The 27,706-nt window shown below is 53.1% G+C and overlaps 8 protein-coding genes and 2 pseudogenes across 8 annotated transcripts; 4 read left to right on the plus strand and 6 right to left on the minus strand.

Moving 5' to 3' along the window:
• Positions 1-2,323: 2,323 nt before the first annotated feature.
• Positions 2,324-3,127, plus strand: SAPIO_CDS3796 (annotated as a pseudogene; the record flags this gene model as incomplete).
• A 331-nt stretch (positions 3,128-3,458) lies between these two features.
• On the minus strand, positions 3,459-4,360 carry SAPIO_CDS3797 (LysM domain-containing protein; the record flags this gene model as incomplete). Its single annotated transcript, XM_016786511.1, has 2 exons — positions 3,459-4,043; positions 4,172-4,360. 2 exons carry the CDS (start codon positions 4,358-4,360, stop codon positions 3,459-3,461), a joined length of 774 nt encoding a protein of 257 aa, XP_016643854.1.
• Positions 4,361-5,669: 1,309 nt separating this feature from the next.
• On the plus strand, positions 5,670-6,800 carry SAPIO_CDS3798 (uncharacterized protein; the record flags this gene model as incomplete). Its single annotated transcript, XM_016786512.1, has 5 exons — positions 5,670-5,714; positions 5,806-5,964; positions 6,025-6,131; positions 6,231-6,547; positions 6,616-6,800. 5 exons carry the CDS (start codon positions 5,670-5,672, stop codon positions 6,798-6,800), a joined length of 813 nt encoding a protein of 270 aa, XP_016643855.1.
• Positions 6,801-6,879: 79 nt separating this feature from the next.
• Positions 6,880-9,361, minus strand: SAPIO_CDS3799 (uncharacterized protein; the record flags this gene model as incomplete). Its single annotated transcript, XM_016786513.1, has 3 exons — positions 6,880-8,186; positions 8,269-8,597; positions 8,754-9,361. The coding sequence occupies 3 exons, from the start codon at positions 9,359-9,361 to the stop codon at positions 6,880-6,882; spliced, it is 2,244 nt and encodes a 747-aa protein (XP_016643856.1).
• A 29-nt stretch (positions 9,362-9,390) lies between these two features.
• On the minus strand, positions 9,391-10,288 carry SAPIO_CDS3800 (uncharacterized protein; the record flags this gene model as incomplete). Its single annotated transcript, XM_016786514.1, has 2 exons — positions 9,391-9,700; positions 9,756-10,288. The coding sequence occupies 2 exons, from the start codon at positions 10,286-10,288 to the stop codon at positions 9,391-9,393; spliced, it is 843 nt and encodes a 280-aa protein (XP_016643857.1).
• Positions 10,289-11,802: 1,514 nt separating this feature from the next.
• Positions 11,803-13,053, plus strand: SAPIO_CDS3801 (annotated as a pseudogene; the record flags this gene model as incomplete).
• A 390-nt stretch (positions 13,054-13,443) lies between these two features.
• On the minus strand, positions 13,444-17,798 carry SAPIO_CDS3802 (uncharacterized protein; the record flags this gene model as incomplete). The annotated part of the gene is made up of 3 exons (XM_016786515.1): positions 13,444-13,938; positions 14,486-15,516; positions 15,581-17,798. 3 exons carry the CDS (start codon positions 17,796-17,798, stop codon positions 13,444-13,446), a joined length of 3,744 nt encoding a protein of 1,247 aa, XP_016643858.1.
• A 1,944-nt stretch (positions 17,799-19,742) lies between these two features.
• Positions 19,743-21,819, minus strand: SAPIO_CDS3803 (uncharacterized protein; the record flags this gene model as incomplete). Its single annotated transcript, XM_016786516.1, has 6 exons — positions 19,743-19,807; positions 19,880-19,992; positions 20,157-20,669; positions 20,744-20,856; positions 20,907-21,447; positions 21,758-21,819. 6 exons carry the CDS (start codon positions 21,817-21,819, stop codon positions 19,743-19,745), a joined length of 1,407 nt encoding a protein of 468 aa, XP_016643859.1.
• A 610-nt stretch (positions 21,820-22,429) lies between these two features.
• Positions 22,430-24,459, plus strand: SAPIO_CDS3804 (uncharacterized protein; the record flags this gene model as incomplete). Its single annotated transcript, XM_016786517.1, has 3 exons — positions 22,430-22,929; positions 22,990-23,159; positions 23,219-24,459. 3 exons carry the CDS (start codon positions 22,430-22,432, stop codon positions 24,457-24,459), a joined length of 1,911 nt encoding a protein of 636 aa, XP_016643860.1.
• A 1,903-nt stretch (positions 24,460-26,362) lies between these two features.
• On the minus strand, positions 26,363-27,501 carry SAPIO_CDS3805 (2-dehydropantoate 2-reductase; the record flags this gene model as incomplete). Its single annotated transcript, XM_016786518.1, has 2 exons — positions 26,363-27,051; positions 27,117-27,501. The coding sequence occupies 2 exons, from the start codon at positions 27,499-27,501 to the stop codon at positions 26,363-26,365; spliced, it is 1,074 nt and encodes a 357-aa protein (XP_016643861.1).
• Between the last annotated feature and the right edge of the window lie 205 nt (positions 27,502-27,706).

Genomic DNA, 27,706 nt, shown 5'->3' on the forward strand with positions numbered 1-27,706 from the left:
CTATTATTCTAATCTCATTACTAGCCTCCTTCCTCTTCAGAAAGTCCGAGAAGTGCGCGACGATATGCTCCAGCATAACCCTCGATCCTTTGGAGCGATAGTATCCTGGTAAGTAATTGGAGGTTGTTAAGAGGTCCCGCTTCTTCCCCGCCCCGATGTCCTGCCAGACCGAGTCACCAAAGTAGCCCTGTTTGCCGTCCAGGACCTCTTCGAGGTGCTTGTAACTCGACGATAAACGTGTATGGAGGGACGACCAGTCGATCTGGGGGTAGCCCTTTTCCTTCCACATCGTACGGGCCTCGTCCTTCTTATGCCTGGTATAGACTAGCAACATCCACTTAATTCTAGATGATTTCGTGGAGTTACTAAGGAGATCTGGGCGGACGGGTCGGCAGCAGACGGGGCACCGAGCATCGGAAATATCGGGGCCGCTAAGACCGGCGGTGCATTTCGTGAGGGACGAGTCGCAATCACTGAGGGTAGGTGGATTGCTGTCACTCTTCATCCTTTTTTGGTGTGAACGAAATGGGGGCGAGAGCCTCTTCCTTTTTACTGCGGGTCCGGTGTGGAGAACTGGAAGCGATGATCTTGTAATGGGAGTTTCTCGGGCAACTTTGTCGTCAGATGAAATCCATGTGGCATCATCATACGAAGACCCTCAGCTGTCAAGGGAGCCCAAGTGAAATCTCAGTGTCTAGGGGGTTTATTACGGAATGGAAATATCTTGATAGCAGCGTACGAACCTCAGCGCTAGAAATATGAACTACTGCAGCCATGGGAAGGGAGTATAGAAGAATTTGGAGATGGAGAGAAGAGGTTAGAGATTGAGAGGGAAAGCTATGTCTGGAAAAGAGAAGAGAAATAGGAACAAAGAAGCGATGATGAGAGGAAGCAGTGGGGGGATCAGATGATCAAAGCAGGAGGTCTAAGAGTTGGGGACACTGGACACCTTGGAGGGATCGAAGCCATGGTAGGGGTCTGCGAGCCAGCGGGCATCGCCCATCTTACCTCCTTAGCCAAATCCTCATCCGCCATCTCCAGCTGATAATTGATGCATTACCAACTCTAGGTGGCTACAAAAGTTCCCCCATCACGCCATTCAACTTTATAAGGCCCAGTCTGCCCGTTTCTTCTAAGATCCATCCAGCCAACCAGTTCTCAGAGCTAAGTTGCAGCTAAATTGAGGTCCTCCCGCCCGCTCTTCCACCCTCCTTTTGGTCCTGGACGCACAATCACTCATTTCCTTTCACAAAGTGATTGTAAGCTTAATTGGATACAGAAGGCGAATCATGGGTCATGGGGCATGATGTATAATTACTTCATGCATGGTGTGGCTGTCTTAACACTGAGAGAGCCATAGCAGGATCCTTGTTAGTGGCCTCTTCTCTCAATGATCCTGTCGGGGATGGGCGTTCCCGGATTAAGTAACCCCTTTGTCGATAGAGAAGGGTGGAAGATTTAAAGATAAGAGGGTAAGAAATTATGAACAGGAGTCTAGAAGCTACTATTAAGTATGAGGTTTGATAGTGTGGGAGAGAAAGGAAAGTGGGAAGGGGAGGGGTGTCCTTATTAAGGATGTGCTTGTATTAGTAAGTCCGTTTTCTGAAATAAGGCAGCATTATGTCAAAAAAAATAGGATATGGTAACGGAATTAAATTAACGGCCATGAGTTGTGAAGTGTCGGCTCCGGACGATGTTAATTGTGGAATCGCTCCGGAAGATGTCAATCCTGGGTTGCTCTGGAAGACGTCAATTTCGATATTAATCGATCTGCGAAGTGTTCCGATCCTCGCCCCGCGTTCCCCATCACACCAGGGGAAAGACAGCCCCGGCTGACTATGATCCCCTTCGTGGGGGTCGGGGATTGGATCCGGAGGATTTCGACTCTCGCCGTCGCCGGTTGAATCGACCAAGATTAGTGAACGCCAAGCCGGAGTTGCTGAGAGAAGAAGATCCTTGGTTCGGTGGTGTAGTTGGTTATCACGCTTGTCTAACATCTGCAAGGTGCTGGACACAAGAGGTCCCCGGATCGAGCCCGGGCCGAATCAAAAATTCCATCTTTTTTCTTATACACATACTTTTTACGCCCTTTTTTGCTCTACTTGCTCTTCTGGTCTAGGAACAACTCAATGTTTGCTTGGCAGAGGTTGACTGGGAAATAGGTACTTGTACAAGTCGGGCCCCATTTCTTACAACAGGGGTATGGCCCAGTCAATGGAACCCACATCTCTCACATCTCTCCATAAGAGCCCCTCGCCTCTCGTCCAATGTCCCACCTCACTCAGGCCCTTCGATCATCTTTCAAACACCTACACTTCCAATCATGGCTTACGATCGAGATGAATTCGTCCGTCTTTTGACGGACTACTACAACTTCTGTAACCGCGTCTTCTGGAATGCCACTATCGCGCAGGCTCCTGCTGGTGGCTGGCCTTCGATCAACCAGGAGACCTTAGCCAACCTCAAGAGGAGCGACACAGTTATTGAGCTACTACGCCACATTCCCTACCTCAACTATCCTGAGAACGATCTCATCCATGCGCCCCTCATCATGGCTAACACGCCTGTTACTGATTACCGCCGCGAGGACATACAAAAAAAGATCCGCGAGGGTTGCATCGAAGGCATCGCTGCGCCCATTACTGGCCAAGACCCTGCGATTCCACCCTCGTGTGCTGCTATTGCTGTCTGCAGGAGCAGGAATGGTTATCATGTCATCCTGGATACCAATGATGGCTATATCTACTGGGGCGAGCCGAGCGGACAGCACGATGAGCACGCGCCCGGGCTGAATAGTACTTTAGAACAGTTTAAGGGCGATGAGGCGAATAAGTGGCGGGATGGTTTCAATGTATACGAACCTGCCGACTTTTTTACGCTCTGTAAGGAGCGATACCGGGAGCTTAGCTGGATCGGCCTTGGCCAGTGGGACATGTCTGTGATGAGGAGAAACATGAGCTGGGAATATGAGTCTGGACCTGACTCTGATCCTGAGGATGATTTTAGCCATAATAAGCTGGCTAGGAAGATGAAGAAGGCGGGCTGGCCTGGTGACGGGGAGGGGAGGGGCTGGGACCGGGCCAAGTTTGAGAGACTAGTCAGTCAGGGCAATGATGAGGAAGAGTAACATGTACAAATCTAAATAGTCTGCCGACAGACACTAGGCCAAATTTGAGACTTCACTCGATGAGGATGTACGTGAGACAGGTTGAAGGTATTTGTCATTATTTTGGCTTTGAAGTCGAGGTAAAGTATTCCCCTCTGTCGTGCTTACGAGACAGTCTCCTGTCTCTAAGTGTGTTTCGCTCCCCGTCGCACCATCTATGTCTATACGTCACAAGTCGGATTGCGTTCCCCCCCACCCCCCTGCCAGTAGCAATTTAACATACTATTCAAACACCGACGCAGGCGTACGCGTTTGCCCAGAGCTTCATGCAGTCGCTACCAATAGACGGGTTTCAGGTAATCATCTGCCGGACCGTAATGCCGCAGCGTTTGGCGACAGTCTCGCACGTGTCACCCAAGCGGATGAGCTCAAACTTCTTGCAGTTAGCGACAATGCTGCCCTGCGTAGGCTGCGGGGTCTGGATGCCGTTGCCGGCCGTGGTGGTTGTGGTCTGCGGGACGGTGGGAGTGCCGCCAATGATGCCGATGCAGGCGTACGTGCTGAGCCAGAGGTTGGTGCAGCCGTTGTTCAGGCCGTTCCAGGAGATGATGTCGGTGGTGCGGACGTTGTTCTTCTGGGCAATGGAGGCACAGGAGTCACCATCCTGAACTATGTAGAACCTGTTGCAGTTGCTGACGATGCCGTTTTGGACGGGCTCAAGGGTCTGGACGCCATTACCAGCAGAAGTAGCGGTGGTAGTGGTGGTGGAAGCCCTGCTAATAGTAGGAGAAGCAGTGGTGACGGTCTTGCTGGTTGCGGTGGAGGTGCTAGTGGTAGTGCTCTCCTCCTCCTCGGGGGGGGTAGGCTCGTCGAAGCCTTCGACACTGTAGCTGTTGCTAGACTTGATACCAGAGCAGTCTGAGACAACGGAAGGGTTCTGTGAGGATTAGTGTAAGTGAGAATACTTTTTTCACTGACAGGGTATGCTTTTCCTCCTTGAGATGTCCAGTTGATACGTACCCAGCGACGGAATCTCTTCAAATCAATCTAGTTAAAGTCAAGAACCTCCTGACAAGTCTGCGATCCGTCATAGTCGGTCCACCACGTGCAGTACGGCGTGGTGTCAAAGGCGTGCGGCAGGCCGGGCTCCGCGTCATCTCTGGCTTGGAGGGGAAGGGCGGCAGCTGAGGCCAGACCGAGGAACTGTGCCACGATGGTGGCAGCGGCTAGTTGCTTGAGCATAGGAATGGCCATGTTGACAACAAACGAAGACAGAAGAGGAGGAGAGAAGGGGAAGAGGAGAGGAGGGGCGGATCTGCACTCGGTGATTTGCAATAATCAAAATTGTCACTCAGGATACCAAACCACATTTATCTATCAAGGGAGCAATGCTGTGCCATATGCTCTGGCAAACACATCCTCACACAGAAGAGGGCACATCGTATGAGGGACCGAGCCAGAGCCATGGCACGCTCACTTCGCAGGCCATGGCTCTTTGCCCGCCCGGATGCTCGTCTCCGGACAGGGAGACTAACATTGAAGGAAACGAGGCTCCGCCGCATAGCCCATTCTCCTTCGGCAGGGTCGGAATGCACTTGACCGAAGGTATCATTGGATGTCGAGATGGAGAAGAAAAAGCCCGGTCCACTTCACCCTCAAGCACGAGATTGAGCAGTTTAGACCTAACCTGCCTAGTCTGGTCAAGCTCCTTGCTGACCCCCATGCCCCACTCTTAATCCCTGACCGTTGGTTGCAGTTTACTTCGTATGGGGGGCGGGCCGTTTGCGGGTCGGTACCTCAAGGACTTGCCAATCTAACCGACTTGTAGGGCAAGGCTTGCCTTCTATTTCGTAGATTAATATTCCTTGTCTGTAATGAGTGCTACGCCGCCGAGGTTCGTTCGGCCGATGTAACTAGTCAGATTATTGGCCGGATGGATAGCCAGAAGGAAAACCTCGTAGAGATTCTCTGGACCTAGAATTTCTTTTTTTAAGTCAAACTTATAATGCTGTGTTCGAAATGGCCATCGATACCCACCCACGCACCGAACAGAATTCCGCGAGTTCAAGAAGCTGAGCGGCAAAGCTATAAAAGTATCTTACGGGTACTACCAATACCGATATGTTGTAGCGCCATGCATGTGTAGTTAACTACAAAGAGCCGCTCAAGGATACCGTAGGACTGGCATACCTGGTAGATCCATCTCTCAGGCGTTGATCATCGAGCCACCCCTAGAGAAAGCGCTTGGCATTAATACCCCGTGGGCTCCGGGGACCGACTCGCCAAGGCGCTCGGAGTTTAGGAGTTTAGCCACAAGAGGCACGGAGATAGACGTGAGACGTGATTAAGCTTAGAAATACTCCATTGATTAGAAATCGCCGCAACATCAACAGTGTGAGTTTCGTAAGACGTGCTTTCGGCAGAAGATTCTGGGGCCAGAGACGAAGTGCCCAAGGAATAGTACATAAATATGCACTGTCCCCTTCAAGAGGCATGGCTCTTCCGCTGGAGTTTCTACGGGAACACCATCATAAAGTAAACACCACACGGTTCTTGATCCACCATGTCCACCACTTATCTCGTCACCGGCGTTTCGGGCAGCCTCGGGGTATGTTGTAAACAATAGGTAGCGCCATAACCGCCTACAAGAAAGAGCGCTAACAGACAACGCTACTGACAACCCGTGTGCGTCGAAACAGTGGGCATTTCTGAAACATCTCTCCAACGATCCCAATAACACCGTCATCGGCCTTGTCCGCAACAAGCCCGGCACGGAGAAGCGCATTGCGGAAGAGCTTAGCGACCGCAAGAACATTCAAGTCGTAGAGGGTGATATCACAAGCTACGAATCGCTCAAGGTATTTCAATAACCCCGACGCCTGTTCCCTCGAGAGCCAATTTCCGACATGCGTCTCTAGAAATCGGTGGACGAAGTGAGCAAAATCACTGGGGGAAGCCTCGAGTACCTCATCGCCAATGCAGGCTTGGTTTCACGTTGGTCCGGCAACTTGCCGATAGACATTCTGTGAGCACCCTCTCTCTTTCTCTCTGTCTCTCTCTCTCTCTCTTGTTGGGTGGTCCGGAGGATTGACGAACGTATAAACTAATACTTAATCCTTCGCAGTTCCGAGACTCCAGAGAAACTCGAGGAAAACCTCCTCGACACTTTCCGCGTCAATGTCATCGGCCAGATTAACCTTTTCAATTCCTTCCTCCCCTTGATCCTTAAGGGCAAGACGAAGAAGGTCATCACTTTGGGCACTGGCTTGGCCGATACTAACTTGACAGCCAAGTACAACGTTGAAGTCGCAGCCCCCTACTCAATCAGCAAGGCGGGAACCAACATGGCCGTGGCCAAGTACCACGCCACCTACGGCCCTCGGGGTGTCCTATTCATGTCTATTAGCCCTGGCTTCGTTGAGAGTGGCCACCAAGACGGCCGTAAGTTGTAACCCAGCGATTGCCTGGCCTGGTGCGTGCCTGAGAACTAACAGTTACCGCATAAATAGTGACCGAGCAGGAGATACCGTATGTGCAAAGGATGGTTGCCAGTTTCGGGGAATACGCTCCACATGCTCGAAAGTTCACGCCGGAGGAATCCGTTGACTATATGTTGAAGGTTGTTCACGATGCGACCATCGAGAAGTATGGAGGTGCTGCTGTGTCACACAACGGAGACGACCAATGGCTCTAGGATGGTGCGGATTTTATTGGATCGGGGAGAAGTAATTAGCAAACCAGATATTTACATTTTTTCGTAATTCGTCTCCCGGCTACGCGGATTTCGCAGGCCGTTCCGGATCACTCTCCTCCGGCGTGTACCGCGATGTGCCCACCCTCCTAACTACAAGCCACGCAGGCACGATAGACAGCCCCCAAAGTCCAAAATTGAAAGCCGCGCTCCCCAGTGTTGCAAAGACCGGCAGCGCATTCAAGCCGTAGCTAAGAGCCTGCCATGCCGATTCCGTGGCCCGCAGAAGCGCCGCTAGCCGAACAGTCTCCTGCGACGACCTAGAGATCTGGCCAATGAGGAAGATGCCGAAATTGTAGTTGAGCTGAAAGCCAGCGACCAAAAACACGAACACACCAAACGCGCGACCGAACCCTGGGTCGCTCCAATCGTACACCGGCCCAACGCGGCGGAACTCAGCGAGGTTGACGACGATCCAGATCCACCACGCGCCCTGGATAGTCATGATCACGGCGAAGGCCCAGCGGGCTCGCGCGCGAAGTGTGACGGTGGAGCGATCGAGCCAGAAGCCTAAGATCAAGCTCGCGAGCACGGCGACAATTCCCGATATGAAGGACCCCAGGGCGCGTGCGCGCACGCTGAACCAGAGCGCGATGTAGGTGAAGAAGACAGCCTCGGAGTACACGCCTTGGCCGATCCAGAGGATGAGGAGGAGGTAATCGGCTCGCAGGAAGGAGCGCGTCGTGGCTTTGAACTCCTTCCATGGTTGGTCGAAGATGGCCAGGTCCACGGGCTTGCCGTCGGATCGACGCACTTGCGAGGGTCGGTTGAGCAGCAGTGCCGCTAGGGGGCCGAGGCATTGGAGCGCAATGAACACTAGGTACACTGTGTACGACACCTTGCCCGCCTGGTTTCTATCGGCGTTCAGGCCGAGATTAATAGCGCCGCCGAGAATCTGACCGGCCCGGGTCCAGGTTAACCAGTAAGCTACCAAGCGGCCCCGGTTCTTTGGCTCGGGGTACCCGATGGCGATAGCGGCCTCTGCAGCCCAAAAGATGCCCGCCGAAATGCCACAGAATGCCGCCCCCAGGATCACCAGCCACTCCACTCCGTATCGGTTGTTAAGGTACAACCCCGCGCTATAGGGCGCGAACCCCACTGTGCCGGCTACCAGCGCGCCCTTGATGCCGACGTACCTTACTAGGCCGCTGGTCAGCCAGCACGAGATGATCATGAGGCAGAAGGTGAGAGCGTTGGCCGTGTTGACCAGGTAGGGTTTTTGCGCGCCCCCCGCGCCGAGGGAGTTCATGGCGCCCCAGAGGCCTGGGGCGGCGAAGCTGCAGATGCCCAGGACGGTGGCATTGTAGAATGGGGTGCGGTTCCATGGGGCTGTTTCGGGGAGAGTGAGGCTAGGTTAGGAGATTTCATTTCCGGAGTGGCTAGGAAGAGGTGAACACTATTTTTCCCTTACCTCTTTCCGTCTCCGTGGTAGTGACGGTGACTGCGGCGCCGAGCTTCTCGGTCAGATCGGGAGGTTCCGGATGGACGTTATGTTCAGAGGATGTCATTGTAGGTGAACGCAGTGTGTGGGGAGGTACTTGGTAAGTGAGCGTCTTCAGAAAAGTTCGGCTTGATCGTTCGTTCCTCTCCGGTGAGTCTTTGCTGGTAGCGTTCGCCGCGGTGCCAAAAGATATAGGAAATATGCGGTCCGGGGCGCCGTGGGACCGATGAGGGCGGATGTAACCCAACCGGATCACACAATCCGCTCCGAGAATGAGGACATGGCCCTGGATACGACTCCTATGGAATATCAATTAGTCAACCAGTAAGACACGGAGTAATACAGACTAACACTAGTCTTCTTTGTGGCTTTCCCCCATTATGGATTCAAGGGACGTGGAACAATGGACACAGGAGGTGCCTTCGCTTTCCCCGATCTCACCCTTCTTACACCACCACTTATATGGCCCATGCTCTAGAATCTGGTAAAGCTCGTCTTCCGAAGAAATGACATCGAGCGGTGGATAAGGATTGTGCTTATCCTCGGGCCTCTGCTGGCGGAGCTTGTCGACCGCGTCAGCCCTTGCCGTGATGAGCGCCGGAAACAACACCAACCCGCCCTGGACGAGCAGCCGGTAGAGAAACCGGACCACCTCCGGCGTCACGCGCTTCAGGCTGACGGTATTGAGGTCCCCTCTCCAGGACTTGGGATCCTCAACCACGTGCACACTAAGCTCACCGCCATCCGCTGTCGTCAGCGTGCGCCATCCATCCTCGCTCTCAGAAGCCCTGGCGTCATCCAAGGCCAAGCTGAACAGCATATTGCACGAGTCCTGGTCCGTCGCAGCCGCCACCAGTCCGTAAATCGTCCAGAAGCATGCCCCAAGTTTCCCAAACACAACGAGGACCTGGCCATCGTCATCCTGGCTCTTGGTTTCCTTCAGGGGGCAAGCTTTGGACGACTCCGAGAAGTTCAGATCCTGCGTGTATGACTCGACAGGGGCGCCCTGCCACCACAGCGCCTGCCGCACCACCCGCTGACACCGGTCCAGCTCCCCGTGCATGTCCAACGCCAACGTAAACGACGTCTCGGTCATTGACCCGTCAGGCAGTCTCGTGCGGGTCGTCCCGTGGCGATGTGCAGAGCTGCAGAGCCGAGGTCGAGGTCGCGCAGCATCCGGCTGAGCGACATCTGCAGACACGTCGCCGCGTTCTGGAAGAGCCGGCGCGGGGAGGAGCCGATGGGCACCTGGAGCTCCAAAGCGTGCTGCGGTGGCAAGTCATACTTTGGCAGGTCCGTCGCGGCGGGGTACTCGTCGCCGGCAGGCGGGGCTAGGCGGTTGCGGATGGTCTCCTCGGCGGCGGCAAGGAACAGCATCCAGTCCTCGAAGGGGAAATCCTTGCTGTTCGTCTCGCGATGGGTGTGCAGCCGCTGGGCTTGTCGTGTACCAGCAGTACTGCTGGATGACCCAGCCTTGGATGATGGCATCATAACGCCATCTAAAGTCGGCGCTGCGCTGGTCGATGTTCATGAGGACCAGTCTGATTTCCTTGTGCGTGAAGCCCACGCGGGAGAGGAACGTGGAGACGACCGCAGCGACAGCGTCGACGTCGTCGCCTACGCAGATGGGGGTGAAGGGCGCCAGCAGGAGGACCACCAGGCCAGGATGCGAGAAGGACGTGGGGTCGCGGGCACGGCTAATGAGGAGAAGCTCGCTCCATCGGAGGAGGTAGGGAAAGCTGTGAGGGCCGGTCACGGCTACTTCGACAGGTTTTGCTGGTGATGATGGGGAGATGAAGTTGAGTTGGCGCTCAAAAAGGCACTTGAGATGGAAGCTGAGGGAGAGGTTATACCCACCGCCCACGGAAATGTCGCAGACGACGTTCTCCTCGGGATCCCATGGCTCCTCATTGTCTGGGCGTATGTCAAAGTACACAGTCCAGAACCGCTTGGTCCATATCACCTCCTCGAGGGCTGGGGGAAGTGGCATGGTGACGGCTCGCCAGAGAGTTGATTGGACAATTCGCAAGGGAGAAGGTCAATGATGGAACTGTTGAGTTCCAGTACATTCCAACAGGCAAGCAGGTCGCTGACGGGCTGACGAGGGCCTTGCCGAAGGATCTCTTCTTACTATTTCTGGACGCATTGGGTCTCAAAGAACGACGATTGTAAGAAGGTGCAAAGATGAGCTGAAGTGGGAGACCTACCATGGATAGACAGGAGATCCACGACCCAAGATTGCACTGAAATGTGAGGAAGGTGCAAAGATGAGCTAGAGTGGGAGATCTCGGATAGAAGAAGACCCACGACCTCAATATTGCACTGAGCGTGAGAAACGTGCAAAGATGGATTGAAGTTGGAGGTCTGCCATGGACAGGAGACCCATGGACTCAAGATTGCACCGGATTTGAGAAGAATGTGTAAAGATGGGTCTCCGTGGGAGATCCTCTATGGACGGAAGAAGATCCATGAGTTCAAGATTGCACTGGACCGAGAAGAAGGTGCAAAGATGAGCTTAGATGGGAGATCTTCTGCGGATAGAAGAAGACCTGCGGTCCCAGGATTACATGGAGCTGTCAAGATGAATATCTTGGAATGTGTCGTTCTGTAAGACGGCATGATGCCATACCGTCTTATGTCGTACGGGTTCTGCAGCACAGCTATGCTCTTGGGTGTATTTTGTAACCTTTCTCCACATCTCGGTCCTCCCGCAGGAACCCGTTTTCCTTCACGTAGAAAGGGGTCCTCCGGCGTGCCAGGGATGAGCGTCCCAAAACGGGTTCAGCTCCACCAATGACCCTTCGACCCTAAGGGGCGTGGAACCTCTCTGGCAAAGATGATCTTACCGTATTCAGCACCGGTAATCTCCATGTGGCGAACACCTGCCCATTGAGGTGGTCCCATGTAAGTCAATTTAGACTTGTTTCTCCAATGCTGGGGACCTTTCAACAAAGAAGTGGATCGCCACTTGTGGCTGCGGTCGCGACTGAGCAGGAATGAACCTAGCGATCGGAGCTTTAATTTCTCAGCTTACCACTCCTTCTGCTTTTTGATCCTTGGACCGGGTCGTGCTGAAGAGGCTCGGCATCTCGCTCTTGATATTCCTCCGTCCCTCGGTCCCATGTATTCGATACAATTTCCGTAGGTAAGCAACGCAGCAGTTATTGTCCGGCTGTTCGCCAGACCCGAAAGCGAGTATAGGCAGTGACTTCGCACTCCTTGAATGATGATCTCTGGCGCCATTCGAAGTCTTGATCTCCAGATTTCATCTTGCACCGCCATAATGAGTACCCGGAGCAATGTTTCCTCCGGTCAAAGGTGTTGCCAAGCAGCAGAACATGCCGGCTGCTTACTGATTACACCAAGACCGGTTCTCAGCTCTGGTAATGAAACAAATCCTGGAGTCGCGAGACCCTCCCATATAAATCGATGGCAGCGCAGACATTTGTGCATTCTCGTATGCGCACGCATCCTATGACTGACACAACCTGTCTCCTCTCAAAAATGAACCAAGCCATGCATCTTGGGAATTTTCTTGTGGCGCTTCTCTTTGCCCTCCTCACGGCAGGCACAGCTTTGGCTAACGTCCCTGACCCCGCCAAGGATGCAGCCCCTTACCAGAAGGGATTTGCCCTTTTCCGCAGTGCCAACATGGCTGGCGCGGACAAGCTCTCGAGCGGCATCGGGTTCCATTCTTTCAGAATTCCTGCCGTTGTCAGAACCACCACTGGTCGCATTCTCGCATTCGCTGAAGGCCGGCGGTGGGATAACCGCGACTATGGCGACATCAATCTAGTCTTCAAGCGGACCAAGACAGTCAGCGACCACGGAGCCAACCCAAGCGACTGGGAAGGCCTCCAGGAGGTCGTGGGCAAAGGCGACGGTACTTGGGGCAACCCGACACCAGTCGTGGACGGCAAGACCATCTACCTATTTCTCAGCTGGAATAGTGGCGCCTACAGCCAGAACGGCAACGATGTTCTTCCCAACGGCAAGAAGACCAAGAAGATCGACTCGACTTGGGAGGGCAGACGCCATCTCTACCTCACGCAAAGCATCGACGATGGGAAGACGTGGTCCGAGCCTGTGGACATGACGAAGCAGCTCACGCCCGATGGGCAGGCGTGGGATGCCGTCGGTCCTGGCAATGGCATCGTCTTGACCACGGGCGAGATTGTCGTCCCGGCCCAAGGGAGAAACATCATCGGCCGCGGCACGCCCGGCAAACGCACCTGGTCCTACCAGAAACTCAGCGGCGCCGGATCCGAAGGCACCATCGCCCAGACCCCGGACGGAAGGCTATACCGCAACGACCGCGCCGGCAAGGACGACGACTACCGTAAGGTGGCCCGGGGGACCCTCGACTCGTTCGGCGGCTTCGCCCTCGACAAGGGGCTCCCGGACCCAGCGTGCGAGGGCTCGACCCTCCTGTACAACCTGAAGGACGATAAGGGCCCGTCGCGCGTCATCTTCCTCAATTCGGCGGACAAGAACAGCCGGCGGCACATGCGGGCCCGGATCAGCTACGACGCTGATGCGAAGAAGTTCAACTACGGGCGGAAGCTCTCCGACGCCCCGATCTCTGGCGTCGGGCACGAGGGTGGCTACTCGAGCATGACCAAAACAGCCGACTTCAAGATTGGTGCTCTGGTGGAGACGGATTTCTACCAGACCGGGGGATCGAAGGATGACCACCGGGCTATTGTTTGGAGGAGGTTCAATTTGAGCTGGATCTTGAACGGTCCTAACAACTAGATGCAATATCCTCTGCTTAGAACCAGAACTTGCCAGCGATTGATCGCCTTCGCTATAATTTTTTCAATGATAAGTTCAAGAAATCCAGATATTTTACAAATGCTCCAGATCCTCCAGAAGTAAAAACTTGCCGTCAGAAAGGGGCTGTTTCCTGCCCACTCCGACACGAACTTTCGGGTCCGACCATCATGCCAGAGGAACTTCATCAGAGTCGACTTTCCACTGCCGGCTTTGCCCCGTACCCAGTAGATTCCCGACTTGGATCTTAACCAGGCCGAAAGGTCGCCCGAGTCCGAACCGTCTGGCTGCGGTTGAAGGGCCCACTCAAACGTGGACGGAGCAGTGGAGATACTTTGTTCTCGCGACTTCATCTCGGGGTACGACAGTAGGCTATGGATCCTTGATTGGCACTTTATTTGCGGACTTTGCGTGGCAGCCTTGACTATATATATCTGCTCTAGACCGTGAAGCGTCGCAAACTAACTTCAACTTGTTGGTCCGGAGGTCCTCGGAGAAATCTTCCTCCATCATGGTGCAAGTGAAGTTACTCGAGGTGTCCGGAACAAGCTTGTGCAACCTATCAACAAAGTACGAGATGTCTGTGATGAGGCCATTGAAGCTATCCTTGTCCTTGACAACCCAACGAGTGCAGTTGAGGGGCGAGATTTTAAGATTCTGGATCCTGGCACTAAGATCCTCGTACGGTTTATTGAAGTGAAGCAGTCGGCGCCCGCTGATGGTATCGGATGAAGTGAATTTGTCTCCCATGCGTGCCATCTCCTGGGTGAAAGGCCGAAGACCGTATCGATTCTCAAGCGCCGTAGCGTTACTTAGGAGTGATCGCAGCTGCTGGAGGATCTTGCTGACTGTTTGCTGGGTGGAATTCTCATCGAGTCGCGCGTCATGATCATTATGGATTCTTGGGGCATGGAACAATGGACCTACCGAAGGAATGGCGAGGTTGTTGATACGCCTATTACCACTAACATTCTTGGAGACGCATAATACAACGATGCCGGCTGCAGTGGTCACTACCACCAAGTCCAGTCGGGCCTTACCAACCCTCCATACGAAGTAAGAGGATTTTTTTTACGACTAATTCGGCACATCATACGCTACAACCCTCTCAGTCCAGCTCAATTATTGGGACAGTCTCTCAGGCGGTTCTTCATGGAAGGCCTGCGTCTCTTCCCCTCTCCCAGTTCATCCAAATTTGCCAACGCGAAGAACCTGTAGGGACTGAGAAATTTATGCTATCACCGCCCATGAGATCGACCGCGCTGAAAAGCCCTTATTCTGTCTATAATCTACAAATGAAAAGTATGCTATGATTCGACGACTAATCTCCGTTCAACCACATCTTCTGCGCAATACCGTGTCCTCAGAACCCCGCCTACACGCATGAGTTAATCCAAACATTCATTGCACCCACGGCGTCGTCGATCAGCCAATAGTCAAACTTGCCATCGGCATCTAGGTTCCCGAATCTGATATTCTGCCGCGTTGCGCCCGATACACCACTCGCAACCATGCCCTGATTCTTCCACACGATATTCTTCGGATCTGTGCCGGTGTTGAGCCAGCCATAAATAGCGCCCTTATCCGTGACCATGAGATAATCAGCCTTGCCGTCACCGTTGAGATCCTCTAGGAAGACGTTGTCACGCGCTGAACCGTCCACGCCGACTGCAATCTTGCCTTGGTTTTCCCAAGTCGGGCTGCGGGCATCGCCCTTGTTGAGCCACGCGCTGACGGAGCCGTCATTCCAGATCACACAATAATCCGCCCGTCCGTCGCCGTCGATGTCGGCAAACCGGACGTTGTTTAGCGTTGCGCCATCAACGCCAACCGCAATCACCCCCGCTGAGTTCCAAGCGGGATGGTCGGTGTACCCTTTATTGAACCACGCTGTGACTGCGCCGTTATCCGCTACGACTAAGTAGTCATCTCTGCCGTCACCGTCCATATCTGCCAATCTAATCCTCTCGCGAGACCCCCCCGGAACGCCCGGGGCAATGAGCCCAATTGACACCCAGTCCGGATGGTCCACAAAGCCACGATTAAGCCATGCCCTGATGCCCCCTACGGCGTCCATGTAGAGGTAGTCATCCCGCCCGTCGCCATCGATGTCCGCAAGGCGAACGTTGGGGCCGACTACCTCCAGGTCCGGCATGTTGAGCCATGCATCAAGAGCCCCGGTGGAGGGGTTCATGATGAGGTAGTCGGCTCGGCGGTCGTTGTTCACGTTCGCCAGTCGGACGTTCTCGCGTTGTCCACCATCAACCCCAACTGCGATGGTGCCGAGCTTCTTCCAGACGGGTTGTCCTACTGGGCCGGTATTTTGCCACGCTGAAATGTCGCCCTTTTCGCCCACGAGGAGGTAGTCTGCACGCCCGTCACCGTCAATATCTGCGAACCGGACGTTGTCCCTGTTTGCGTTGCCAACTCCAACCGCGATAATTCCTGAGTCGAGGAGTTAGCTCCCATGGTCTACACACGTTATTCTGGAGGATGGGGTGGCCCTTACCATGATTGACTCGTGTTGGATTCATGATATCTCCTTGAAGGGAAACCGCTCGGACAGCGCCAGCATCGGATACCAAGAGGTAATCAGCCCTTCCATCCCCGGTCGTATCAGCGAAGAGAACCGCATCTCGGCTTGCCCCGTCATAATGGGGGATAATCAGACCAGCACGAGTCCATTTTAGGTGCGCGGGGTTATTGATCGGACAGAAAACGCCACGACGAGCCAATCGCCCTCCAGGCAGCTCGCGACCCCTCCTCCGCGAGACCGGTGAGTTGCATGTGTTGATCCAAGCCTGAACTGCGCCATCCGCATCGACGCGGAGGTAGTCTACCCTCCCGTCTCCGTCAACGTCGGCGAGAATCACGTTCTGGGGGCTCGCGCCGTCAACACCGACGGCGATTTCGCCCACATTCCTCCATGGATGAGCCGGGTCTCTGTTGTTGATCCAGACGTTGAGGGCCCCATTTGCACCAACGAGAATGTAGTCATCCAGCCCGTCGCCATCAATATCGGCAAGAATGACATTGCCTGCATTCGCGCCGCCCACGCCGTCAGCGAAGCGGCCCTGGTTCTGCCACTTTATTGTCATGCCGTAATTTATTCCGGTGCCGACCTCGCCCATGTTGAGCCACGCGTAGCCATTGGGACAAGTTGGCGTAACGTCAGCAGGGGGGGCGTTTCCCGGTGCTACCGGGTCCTTCATCCAGCCAAGCTTGTTCGCCGCCTGGATAGTCTCATACCACACGGCAGCCATCTTGTCATAGCCGCCGTTGTTGGGGTGCAGGCCGTCAACAAAATCGCTACGCGCAAGCGTCTGGCTCATGTCGGCGATCATAACATTCTTGCCCGCACTTTGCCGACTGGCGACCACCTCAACCACTGCTTCATTGAAGGCGGCCCGGTCAGCCTCGACGCTGCTGTCCACGGCCATGATGATCTGCGCTACCAACACCGTTGCATCAGGGCATTCATCTGTCGCTAGATCAATTAGGCTACCCAACCTCGTCGGCGCACCAGCAACGTCGACGTTCTTATGCAGATCATTTGTACCGGCATGAATGAGGATGACATTTGGCCGCATATAAAGGACGTTTCTGGCATGTTGCGTGATCTGCGCAATAGTGGCACCAGGGTACCCCTCATGTTGGTTGTCGGTCATGGTACCGGACTCCTGCGAGCCAACAAAGTCAACCTCGTTGTCGCTGCCCGAGACGAGAAGCTGATGGAGCTGTCTCCGGTAGCCGTTCCCGTCCGTTGACAGAACGCCAAACGTCAAGGAGTCGCCCAAGGGGAGGACACGGATTTTCGGTAGTGGGGTTTGTGGCGGAGGAGGGATGTCCGGAGTTCCAGGCGATCCTTCGTCCAGGCCATAATCAAATAGAAAAGCATCCCCAAACTCCGTGTGACATGCCCCCCACTGCGAACAGTCCTGGCTGACAGGAATCTTGGGCATGGCCTTCTCAAGATTGCTCGCAAACGTCTCATCTTTGAACGCGATTGTCGCGGCACCGAAGTCATAAGCGAAGAGTTGGTCCCGAATGCCGTCTGGGAAGCCATTATAGGAGACTAGAGGAGATCTGACCCACACCCCCTTGTGGTTCTCGACGTTGTCATCGTCTGTGTTGCCGAAGCGGAACGCGTGGGTACTACCGCCATCCTTGTGGTAGACTATCTTGGGGTGTGTGCCATCCCAACGTACTTCGTCCGCCGGTCGGAGGCTGTAGGAGCCGTGGGCAGATGCACCGACGTATTCGGCTTTGTCGTCCTTGACCCAGACGACGATATGCTCCCAATCATGGCGATGACCAGGGTTGGCCACGTGTTCGATAGCAACATCCTTCTCAAAGTAGTAGCCGTAGAGATAGACACACCACCCACTGTTGCAGCGCTGGCGCGAGTATGCATTGCTATTATCCAGGTCCGACTCGTCACGACAGTCCGCCGGTCCAGTAGTGAAATTAGGGTCGAGGCCCTCGGAAATGTTGCCCTCCGCATCAATAGCAGGTACGTTATAGCAACCATCTCTATCGTAATCGAGAGCCGGTTGCCACTTCAAGTCATTCTCCGTGGCACGCTGTGGAAGGGCAGTTGGCGGGTCTGCAGACACGCAGGGGGTCAGGACCGTGAGCACTGTCAGCAGGATAGATATAGCTCTGTATAGCCAGTGACCCCCAAGCGGAATATTTGTGCTCCATCGAGGAGGCGAGGGCATGGCCATCTTGCGTAGATTCTTGCAGTCCTCGGCCAGTGGAACAACCTGGATCAGGGGGTGTCAAGTCTGCTGGGGAAAAGGAACTGCGAGCACCGTTAATACTGTACTAAAGACGTAGTCGATGAGGACATACAGAACCCACCACAATCACTGTCTAGCAACCCTTGGTAGCTGCTGTAATAACCTGGTCTCTTGGAAAGACGGACTCGTCCCTTCATGTTCTGAGTTCTGAGAGGAGGGTTCGCGTTTTTTATGTTAATGTCGACCCAAGGAGACTGGTATATCGAGTCTTTGGTTGGACGCCAAATCAATTGCCGGACAACTGCCCAAAACGGGCCATCGTCCGGCTTCATGACGGAACAAGCTCGAAGCAGGATAGATCCTCAAGACGTTGGTGACGGAATACTACCCTATCAAGTTCTTCCTGTATTGTACGAGATTCCCCTGCAGTCCGCCCGTAAGCTGAGGATCGTGAGTGACCCGAACTGCATGGCCTAGCGTTTTCTGAGGAGGTTCAAGGCTGGTCTTGAATTCCTCGTTTATACCTTAATCTCCGACGGTCGTGGCAGAGTTTCGCGCTACGCGACTATGGTTGTTGATTGGTCACAGCATTTTCCTAATTGAGACAGAATCTAAATACATTTGTTAACAAGTCCAAAGGCACACTGGCACTGGACTCGGTCAAGGGTCCAGAACCCCGGCTCCGAACGACGACCGAAGGGCTGACAGCCATGTGAGGTTCAACAAGGTTGGCCTGGACCAGACATTCGTGGGGGCCCCTCTTAGGGCTGTAGCTGCCCCTGTACTAGCCCGAAGGAGCAGACACTCCGCCAGAGGATGGTGAGAGTAAAGGGGCTGGCTGTAGGGCCTCGGAACCATGCAATGGCGGTCTCGGATGAAGACCCACGCGGATCAGCACTAGGGAAATCCAAAATCTTAGAATGTCTAGCGGGATAACTCCAAATCAACATAGCTACCATGCAGGGTCTGGGCCAAGACTGGTACCCAGCTGATATCCCTCTTCCATCAATGTCCAATCTGCCCAGGGCGATAAGCAGCTCCATAGACAGGCCCAACGGCAGCAACGTTTGGTCCCTCTAAGAAGCGAGTTAACCCATCCGAGGCCGCGGATTGCGCCCCTAATGCCATCCAGAGGGGGCGATGGCCGAAGTAAATATTCCGATAAAATATAATAGAGCTCTGATAGCTGAGTTGTATCCCGCATTGATGGCAGTTAAGAAAGGCGGCGAAATTGAAAATCGCTTCGCGTGAGCTCCGCCAGGTAGAAGGAAGCCGAAGCCGGCTCATCACGGAGAAGATGGGAATCCTCTCGGGCATACCCGGGTCATCTCACTCCTTCCTCGAAGTCATCAACCTAAACCCAACCCCCCCAATAAGCGACACGTCCAAACATGCAGGATCCTTAGTGCCAGGTCACCCTATCGCATAAAACCTTGCGTAATTGTCGTGTAGTTTGTCGTCGACGGGCGGTGAGGCCAAGAACGATTTTTTAGGGCTGAAGACATGAAAGGATCGAAGTGGATCCTTCCGGAGAGATTCAGGGCTCTGTAGCGGTGTTGTGATCCTCTCTGGCTTGTTAGTATTTGACCGACCGCGTCCGAGTAAACTCTTATCAAATTTCCGGGGAGAAGAAGTATACATGGAGCGGACCAGGGGGAAAGGCTATGCCGTTGTTTTTTTTTTTTTTTTTTTTTTTTTTTTTTTTTCAAAAATAAAAAATAAAAAGAACTGATTAATTTTGCAGACAGGAAGTGATGACCTTTTATTTTACTAACGCTCTAATCGGCTTATAAAGATATTATCCTTTTATTTATATATTTTCTTATCTATTTTTTATTTCTTTATTTATTTATTTATTTTAAATTCAAATTGGTTTAATAAATAAATATATAGTAAGTATCTTAAGAAGATCGTTATCGCTTTCCGATGTCAGGCTAGGTCAATCTTACGACTGGCGACAGTGTTGCGGAGGTGGAGGAAATTTCTCAGCACAGCTGGATTATATATGATAGTTAGCTACCGTCCTGTTTCATCAATAAACTGAGATTGAAAGGGAACTGACATACCTAGAAAAATCTCCATCTGGTAGCACCCGTAACTAAACGCGCAGCGTACAACCTCGGCGACGAAATACGATCTCATTCGCTCGCCCGTTGAGGCAGCGAAGCCGATAAGATTCCTGCCCAATGTCAGTCCAGCGCACCGGTTCAAACACGATTAAAGAAGGAAAAAAAATAAATAAATAAATAAAAAAATAAAAACAAAAAAAAAAAAAAAAAAAAAAAAAAAAAAAAGAAGAAGAAAAGAAAAGAAGAGGAAAGAGCAAAAAAAAGGAAAACATACACCCAAACATAGACGTACGGCAGCCCTTTCCACGCCTTCAGCCCAAGAAAACGAGCATTGTCATAAATCTCCAGAACATCAAACTTATTGGCAACGTCATCAAAACCATTCAAGCTCTCCGACAGCGTTCTGCGTGTGATTCTTGCAGCCAAAGCACACGTCTTCAAGAAGAGACCTGATGTATTAGTTGTGGCGGTCGGACTGTCCGCTATGGCATCCAGGTCTGTAGCTAGGTCGAGTCCCTGAAAGGGACTCTGCGTGCCCAAGCCAAAGAACCGATGGAATGAATCGCTGGCAGCCTGGAGGACGCGTACCAGCTGAACGACAATGGCTTGATCAACGTACCGCGTTGCGAGGGAAAAGTCCTCGTCGTCGCAAAGAAGAAGGGGGCAAGAATAGATATGGTTGCCAGCCAAAACGCCGACTGTGGTCTTGAGACGTATGGTCGGGCAGGGACCGAGGTTATTGAAGGCCAGGGGTGTGCCGAGGCAGACGCATTCAAGGACGTCTCCCCTATTCATGAAATTAGACTCGCGATGTATTTGACATGTCATCGAAGGGAAGGCTTGGGGCAGAACTCGACTCACATAATAACGAGATGCTGCATGACGTCCGGCATCTTCTTGAGCCCACCACGGGACTTTATGAAGTGCTCAACGGCGCCGAGATGGGTTGCGGCGTGGGGATTGAACCGGACCATCTATCTTGCCGGATCAGCATTGCCCTCTCCAAACATGTGGAAAGATGTACCTCAAACATCCCCAAGATAATAACTGGATAAACAAGCTCATGCAAATCCCTAGTGCCCGCCCCATCAATAAACTTCTGCAACTCCCTCACAGCTTGGTACTCGTAGTACGGATAGGATATCTCCTTTGACGCTCGAACAGCGTCCAGAACACCGGCCGTCAGCAACCACCCAATGTAGATACAAGCCGACTTGGACATGTCAGGGCGGAAATAACTCGGCTGCTGAAATCCAACGAGAATAAACGCCTCGTCGAGGTAAGATGAATACGACGCGCACCGAGATAGGTAATCCTGGAATGTACGTGCGTCGATGCCCGTCATGTGCGTTGATTTCGGGGGTGCGCCGCGTAGGTCGTACGGGTCGGGCCGGTAGCCTCGCGCTGCCAACCCTGGAACAATGATCCCATCGCGTTCGCATCGCCTATTGAGTGCCAGTCTGCTGGATCGGGTCGTGGGCGGTGAGACCAACGCATGCTGGGCCTGCTCGGCAGCTTCCTCGGAGACTTCTGTAGGGGTGTCTTGGTCTGGAGCCGGGGCCAATCTGCGAGAGAAACAAGACAAATGAGCCTGGATTTCCCAACTAGGACAATGCTGAGGGCCAACCGCAAGCCACGGCGTTACGTTGGTTGCGCCTCTTTGTTCTGAGGCGAGTACTTTGCTAGATGGGAACTTACCGACGGGGATTTAAGTTCCGGATAGTGACGTCGGTCGTTTCTGATAAGAGCTGGTCAGATGCCGTCCACCTTCACATAACCTCCTTCATCGGATGAGCTTTTCTCGATCGGGGGGAGTGGCTGGACTTGCTTTTGGCCTGTTTTTGCTGGTCACGGACGGAGACCATGACCTGCGACCTGACAAGCTGATTTTGCTTCTTGTCCAGCTTAGGGCCGGCATAGTTTACAAAAACAGACATGATGTTCTATATGAGCAGTTTCTGAGCGCGAATTCTGGAAAGAGGGTAGATCAAGATAGTGTCCTATGTCCACCGAATTATAGGGTGCTGATAGCTAACTCTGCGCTGAAAGAATTAGGGGCATGATGCTCAGCTGGGGGAGAAGACAAAAGCAGACCGCTAGGTGCACGTCAAAAGAGTCTAGATGCGAGAATGAGACGGCCGAGACCCTGTGACAGGTCGCCGTTCTACCAGAGCGGAGAATCCCACTTCGGTCTTAGCTCTGTTGCCAAGCTCCTGCAAGTCGAGATTGCGAAGATATGATTGGAGTTGAGCAATTGCCTTTTTGGGGATGGTGTCTTTTCCTTCCTAGGGCTGGGGGGTGGCTTTGGCGACAACACATCAAGCTAAGAAATGGGGCTCCGATCCTCCTGGCCGGGGCCCGTGGTCCTAGCTTCGCAGTCCCAACGCTTGACGCATTGGGATGAAGCAAAGGTAAGAAAGAAAAGACCATGTTCGCGCCTGTAATTGACAACATAAATACACGCCTTCCCACGGCCTTACCCCCAGGACCAAATGGCTTTCTTGATTCAAGTTGACTCGAACGAATACGCCGGCACGAAACTCAACCATGACCTCCCCCCGGCAGCCAACATCGGCCGAGGCCTCACGCCTCCTCCCAGCGGAGGGCAGGCCCAAAGTCGATCCCCTTCTGCCGAATCCGCTAGAAGCCCACACCGACTCAGACGCGGATCCTCACCTTGGCGAAAAACCCTATTCCCACCACCCTCGTAAGCCGACATTCCTGGAGCGACTTGCCGGAAGCTGGCTGTTCGAGTTGCTCGCCTTGATCGTTTCGGCTGCCAGTTTAGCTGCGATGGTGTACATCCTTCAGCGGTATGACGGGCAGAGGCTCCCCGACTGGGGTCCGTTGTCTTTCAACACGCTGATCTCGATCCTCGCTGTCGTGTCCAAGATGGCAGCTCTGTACGGGGCTACAAGCGCCATGGCCCAGATGAAATGGGTTTGGTTCACGGAGCATGGCAAAAGCCTTGTCGATTACAAGACGTTTGACACTGGAACCCGGGGCTTGGCTGGTGCTGCTCTGCTGGCTTGGTTCCTTAAGGGGCGGTACGTCCCTCTCTCTCCCAGCCGGTTTGAAGTCTCGAGAACTTATTCATGGACAATCAGGAACGCTGCGTTTATCGGAGCACTCGCTATCATCATCGGTGTCGCTGCCGGTCCTTTTGCTCAACAGATCGTCCATTTCTATGATGCCGAGTATGTCGACGTCGCCCGAACTGCGTGGTTGTCCAGAGCCGATACCGTCGCGGCCCTCGGCCCCAAGATGGACTCGTCGAGTAAGATACCCTCATCCCCTCACTTTGACACCATCACTGACTCTGGCTCAACCTACCAGCATGGACGCCCGACCTCGTTTTTAAATCGAACGCCGTCACCGCCCTATTCCTGCCGACTCAAGAAGTCCTCTCTCAACCACAATTCAACTGTCCCACTGGTAACTGCAGCTGGGCTCCCTTTACCACTCTCGGTTTCCGCCCAACTTGTGCCGACCTATCCTCCCAACTCAACCGCACCTGCAAACCGGTCAACAACCAAACCACGGTGCAATCCTGCACCGTTTCCTTTCCAGGTGGCGACGATGCCCTCAGCCTCTGGTACATCGCCGACCCCGACTATCCGGGTTCATCAACCTACATGGTCGTCAACTCCACGGATGCCATGAATGCCACCGCCCTCACAAACATCACTTGGCCAACAAAAATCTACCAATCCATCCGTGCGGTGGTCCCCCCGTTCCAACTGGGAGGTGGCCAAGACCCAAATGAATTCAACAACGGTAACCATCTTTTGCAAAACAATACCCGTTTTATTGGATCTGAATGTGCTCTGTCTCCATGCGTTCTTCGGTTAAAGGTTTCCGTTTCTCGTGGCGTGTATACTGAAGAAATACTGGATACCTGGACAGAGTTTGAGTACAACTACCCCGGCCCCATCGTCCTCTCCCCGCCCTGGGCCGAAGGCAAGAATTTCACCTTGATTGCAGAATGGCTTCAAGCGATCACATATGCTCCCGGGCCTGACCTGTTTGGAGGGCAAATGATGGGATCGGTTTTTACATACGACTCGAATCAAGCCATTCGCATTACTGATATTCCATCTGTGGGCTCCAGCTCCAGGGAAAATGACGCGTTGCAAGCTGTCTTCTACGCGGATTTTAACGGCACGACGTGTCCGACGCCCGATGACAATTTCGCTTGCGCATTCAGATCGCTTAGTGCGGCCATGACCAAATCTGTACGAGATGCGGGCTTGCTGAAGAACGGGACTCAGGAGCCGTATGTGGTCGAAGGAACAACGAATGCCATGGGGATATTTATACGGATTGAGTGGCCTTGGTTTGCGCTGCCGGTTATGATTTGGGTGTTGAGTTTGGTGACGCTTCTTACGGCGATGTTGAAGTCTAGGACTATACCACTTTGGAAGGATAGTGTGTTGCCTCTGGTGCTGCTTTCTGGGGAGCGCCGGACGGTTGGGGGTGTTACGGAAGCTGAGTTGAGTATCAGGGCTGAGGAGGTTAAAGTGCAGCTGGTTGAGGATGAGCAGAAGCGGTTGAAGATTTTGGTGGAGCACGAGTGACCGGGGTTTGCATCAAGTTGTTTACGCGTTGTATTTTGTAACTAGCTGAAGCTATCGTGCAACCTGGCAAGATCAGACTGCGTTCTTGCCTAGACAGGGCCCAGATCTAAGGACCTCGGAGTCATCATCAATGCCTTCTATCCATCGCTTTCTTATGCACGCGTTTGTGTCTCTGGTTCCCGGCGCCACGAGGCCTAGTGCTGGTTTTATCGTCCGCATCAATATCCGTAGCATCGTACACAATATCGAGTGTTTCGTCTGCATGATGGGCCAAATGGTTGCTCAAAATCGATGAGGTCTGGATAAAGAGCGTTCTGCAAAAGGAAGCATCGCGAAGGAACTGGAAACTGAGGATATGAATATGGATTGGAAAGAAAACAGCTACAAATGGCTGAAGCCTAAAGAGAAGACTCTTGCAAGTAGTGGAAGATCTCGGTAATGGAGCTTCAACAGCTCGCTCAGTCGGCTCCAGCCACGTTCCAGGTTACAGACAACAACCTTACCGAATGGGTCGAACAACTTCGATTTGACGCTGGGAATTCCTAAGTACACATTATCGAGTTCCCGGAACCTCATCCCGACCCAGAGCGGCGATCCAGGCATTTGTCTGTCGGCTCATGACTCGATAGGTCTTTGGTAGCTTGATTTGAACCTGTGAAGTTTCTAGCCCCATTTTAATCTCTATACGGGATTCCGAAGCGGTATTAAGGATCCGATTTATTTGCCTTTTCCCTATTTTTTTTCTTTAGCAACATCTTCTAGTTGCAGACCACCTTGCGGCTCACGGGAATGGCATCGCCGTGCAGGTAATGAATATTGTGTTTGCTAGTGTATTAGAGTCGACAGTGACCCTACGACAGTAGATCCTGAGGCGTTCAAACGATTCGAGTCGTGGACCGTTCTCACTACTAGACTAGTGATCGACCTCGTTGAAAGTGACAGCCACAAGGTTTTTTCAAGAAGAAGCTAGCTACAGCCTGCATAGGGAACAGGTAGAGGCAGTCCATGAGGGTGTTGGTCCGCTCCTCGAGCCTAATAAAGACGACCATGACCACGAAACTTACCACCAAGGCCTAGAGGCAATTCTCAAGGGAGCTGCATCGATAGATCGCGACATAGGCAGGCCGATGTGGTGTGGGATTTTGGTTATGATGAGATTCCCTCTTTTTCCGACAAGGGCACGATGACTTCGGAAGAAGAGGAAAGGGTGGGGAGGGGCCAGCCGCCTTTATATAGAAGGGGTTTACACTTCGGAAGAGTCAGGGTTAATTGAACTTCATGCTCGTATGATTTCGAAGACACAACTGGGCTACAGGGTAGAGTAGGCGTTCAGAGGCCTGTATGACATCCCGCTCCCAAGCCAATCCACGAAAGCTATTGCAGAGACTGAGGAACTCGTGTGTCCAACTGCGATGAGAAGCTGATAAAAAGGAGGATCTGAGATAGTTGGGGCTTACTCGACATTTCTCCCAATCCCATGGCTCTGCTGAAGTCTTCGAAGAGAGGGATAGCTTTGGGTTCCAGCTATCACTAGGTGCCCATTATCACCATTATGAAACTGCACCGAGCTTTTCTCTGCTTGGTGCCCCTGCTCAGAGACATCCTTGCTTCCAGCTTCGACGTGGTTGTCCACAGCGGCAACGGCGTGGAGTTCGTTGGGCTTGAAATGAAGGGACTGCAAAAGCGCTGGCCGTTCTGCACTTGTTGATCGTCGAGCCGAACGAGGACAGTGGAGCTTGGGAACAGGATCTTCACCTCCACCTGGAGGGAAAAGTGCGTACACCTATAAAAGCACATGCACATGCGTTCTTCACTCAAGAATTTCTCGCGAGTACTCTTTTCCAGTAACATTATCACCAGCTTTTGCTCAGGCACCATCGCCTGACAGGCTGATCCATATCAGCTACGGAAATAGCGCAGGAATCTCCTTATCCTCTATGGTCCACGCACTCCTGACCAGATCCACCAAAAAAGCGTGCTTCGGGCATGAAAAACCAAAGCCCTCACCTCTATCCACTATAAACCCATTGATGTAATCAATCTCCGTCTTTCTTCCGAGCCTAATATCCTGCAACATGGAGCTGGTATTCTTTCCCGTCTTCTCAGTCACCATCTGCACATACGCGAGCAGCTTTTCGTCCGAGAAATCACCGCTGGTCTCCGTCTGTTCCGGCGGCAACAAAGCTCGTATCACGGGCCCCATTTCAGTGACTAGGCGATTCACGAGGTCTTGTTTTATCCCGCCGTCAAGAAGTTCTCCGTTCTTGCAGTTGAGGAGAGCCGTGAGGGGGTTGATGATGGCGTTTGCGGCTAACTTGAGAAGCTGGACTTTCCTAACCTCTGCTGCGGACACGGCGGTTGCTTGGAGGTAAGTCGTGCTAACTAGCTTCTCGATCATGAAGTTGCCTTTAGGGTCGGGTGAGTCTTCCGTCGAGCTGCTTGGTACAGGTCCGAGCGTAAGGGGCCCTTTTCCAGCGTGTACAATGGAAAACGGATTCGTGTTGTAGACACCAGCGACACATATGCCAGCCCAATATTGCGGACGCGAGCTCTCCTCGGGGAAGAGCTTTGATGTCACTTCATCAGTCGTCCCTATTTTCTATAGTCAGCACACACAGTCCATCACCAATTCCGCGCTCCACATGTCGAACTCATACCCATGCCATTTTGAAGGAAGAGAATGGTAGAATCACGGCCAAGCCTCTCCTTAACTTGATCAAGTGCACTAGTCGTTACAAAGGTTTTACAAGCCACAATCAAGTTCTTAATCGGCGCTCCATCCCCAGTCCCCCCGAGAAGCTCGCTATCGATCCCTCCACTTCTTTGTGCCTCGCCGTCTGACACAAGCTCGATTTCACGGCCCGCCGCATCCCATTGTGAAACTAGAGTTGGCCGGTGGAAGAGGAGCGTCACCGGAGTCTGGGGGTCGTGTTTTACCAGATAGTGTGCGATCAACTTGCCGAGGTTTCCCACGCCAAGGATATGGATCCGCTCTGAAGCTAGGGCGCTTGTCGTGCCGAGTCCCCTGGGTGGAGAACTCATGGTGAGGTGTTTTAAGAGCCTAGGAAGCCTCCTTGGCAGTTTTATCCCCAGCATTGGCTTTGAATCTGGCGGATGAGGCCTCTTTGATGTGCGGACATTGTTGAAGGTGTCCTTTTGTTAACCCAACTGCAAGAGGAAGGTGAAGATGTTGCCCCGTTACGTAATATGTAAATAGCCAATGTCTCTTTAGCTTTAGCATAGCGAT

The sequence above is a fragment of the Scedosporium apiospermum genome, assembly GCF_000732125.1.
Source record: "Scedosporium apiospermum strain IHEM 14462 chromosome Unknown SEQ_SAPIO_0089, whole genome shotgun sequence".
Lineage (NCBI taxonomy): Eukaryota > Fungi > Ascomycota > Sordariomycetes > Microascales > Microascaceae > Scedosporium > Scedosporium apiospermum.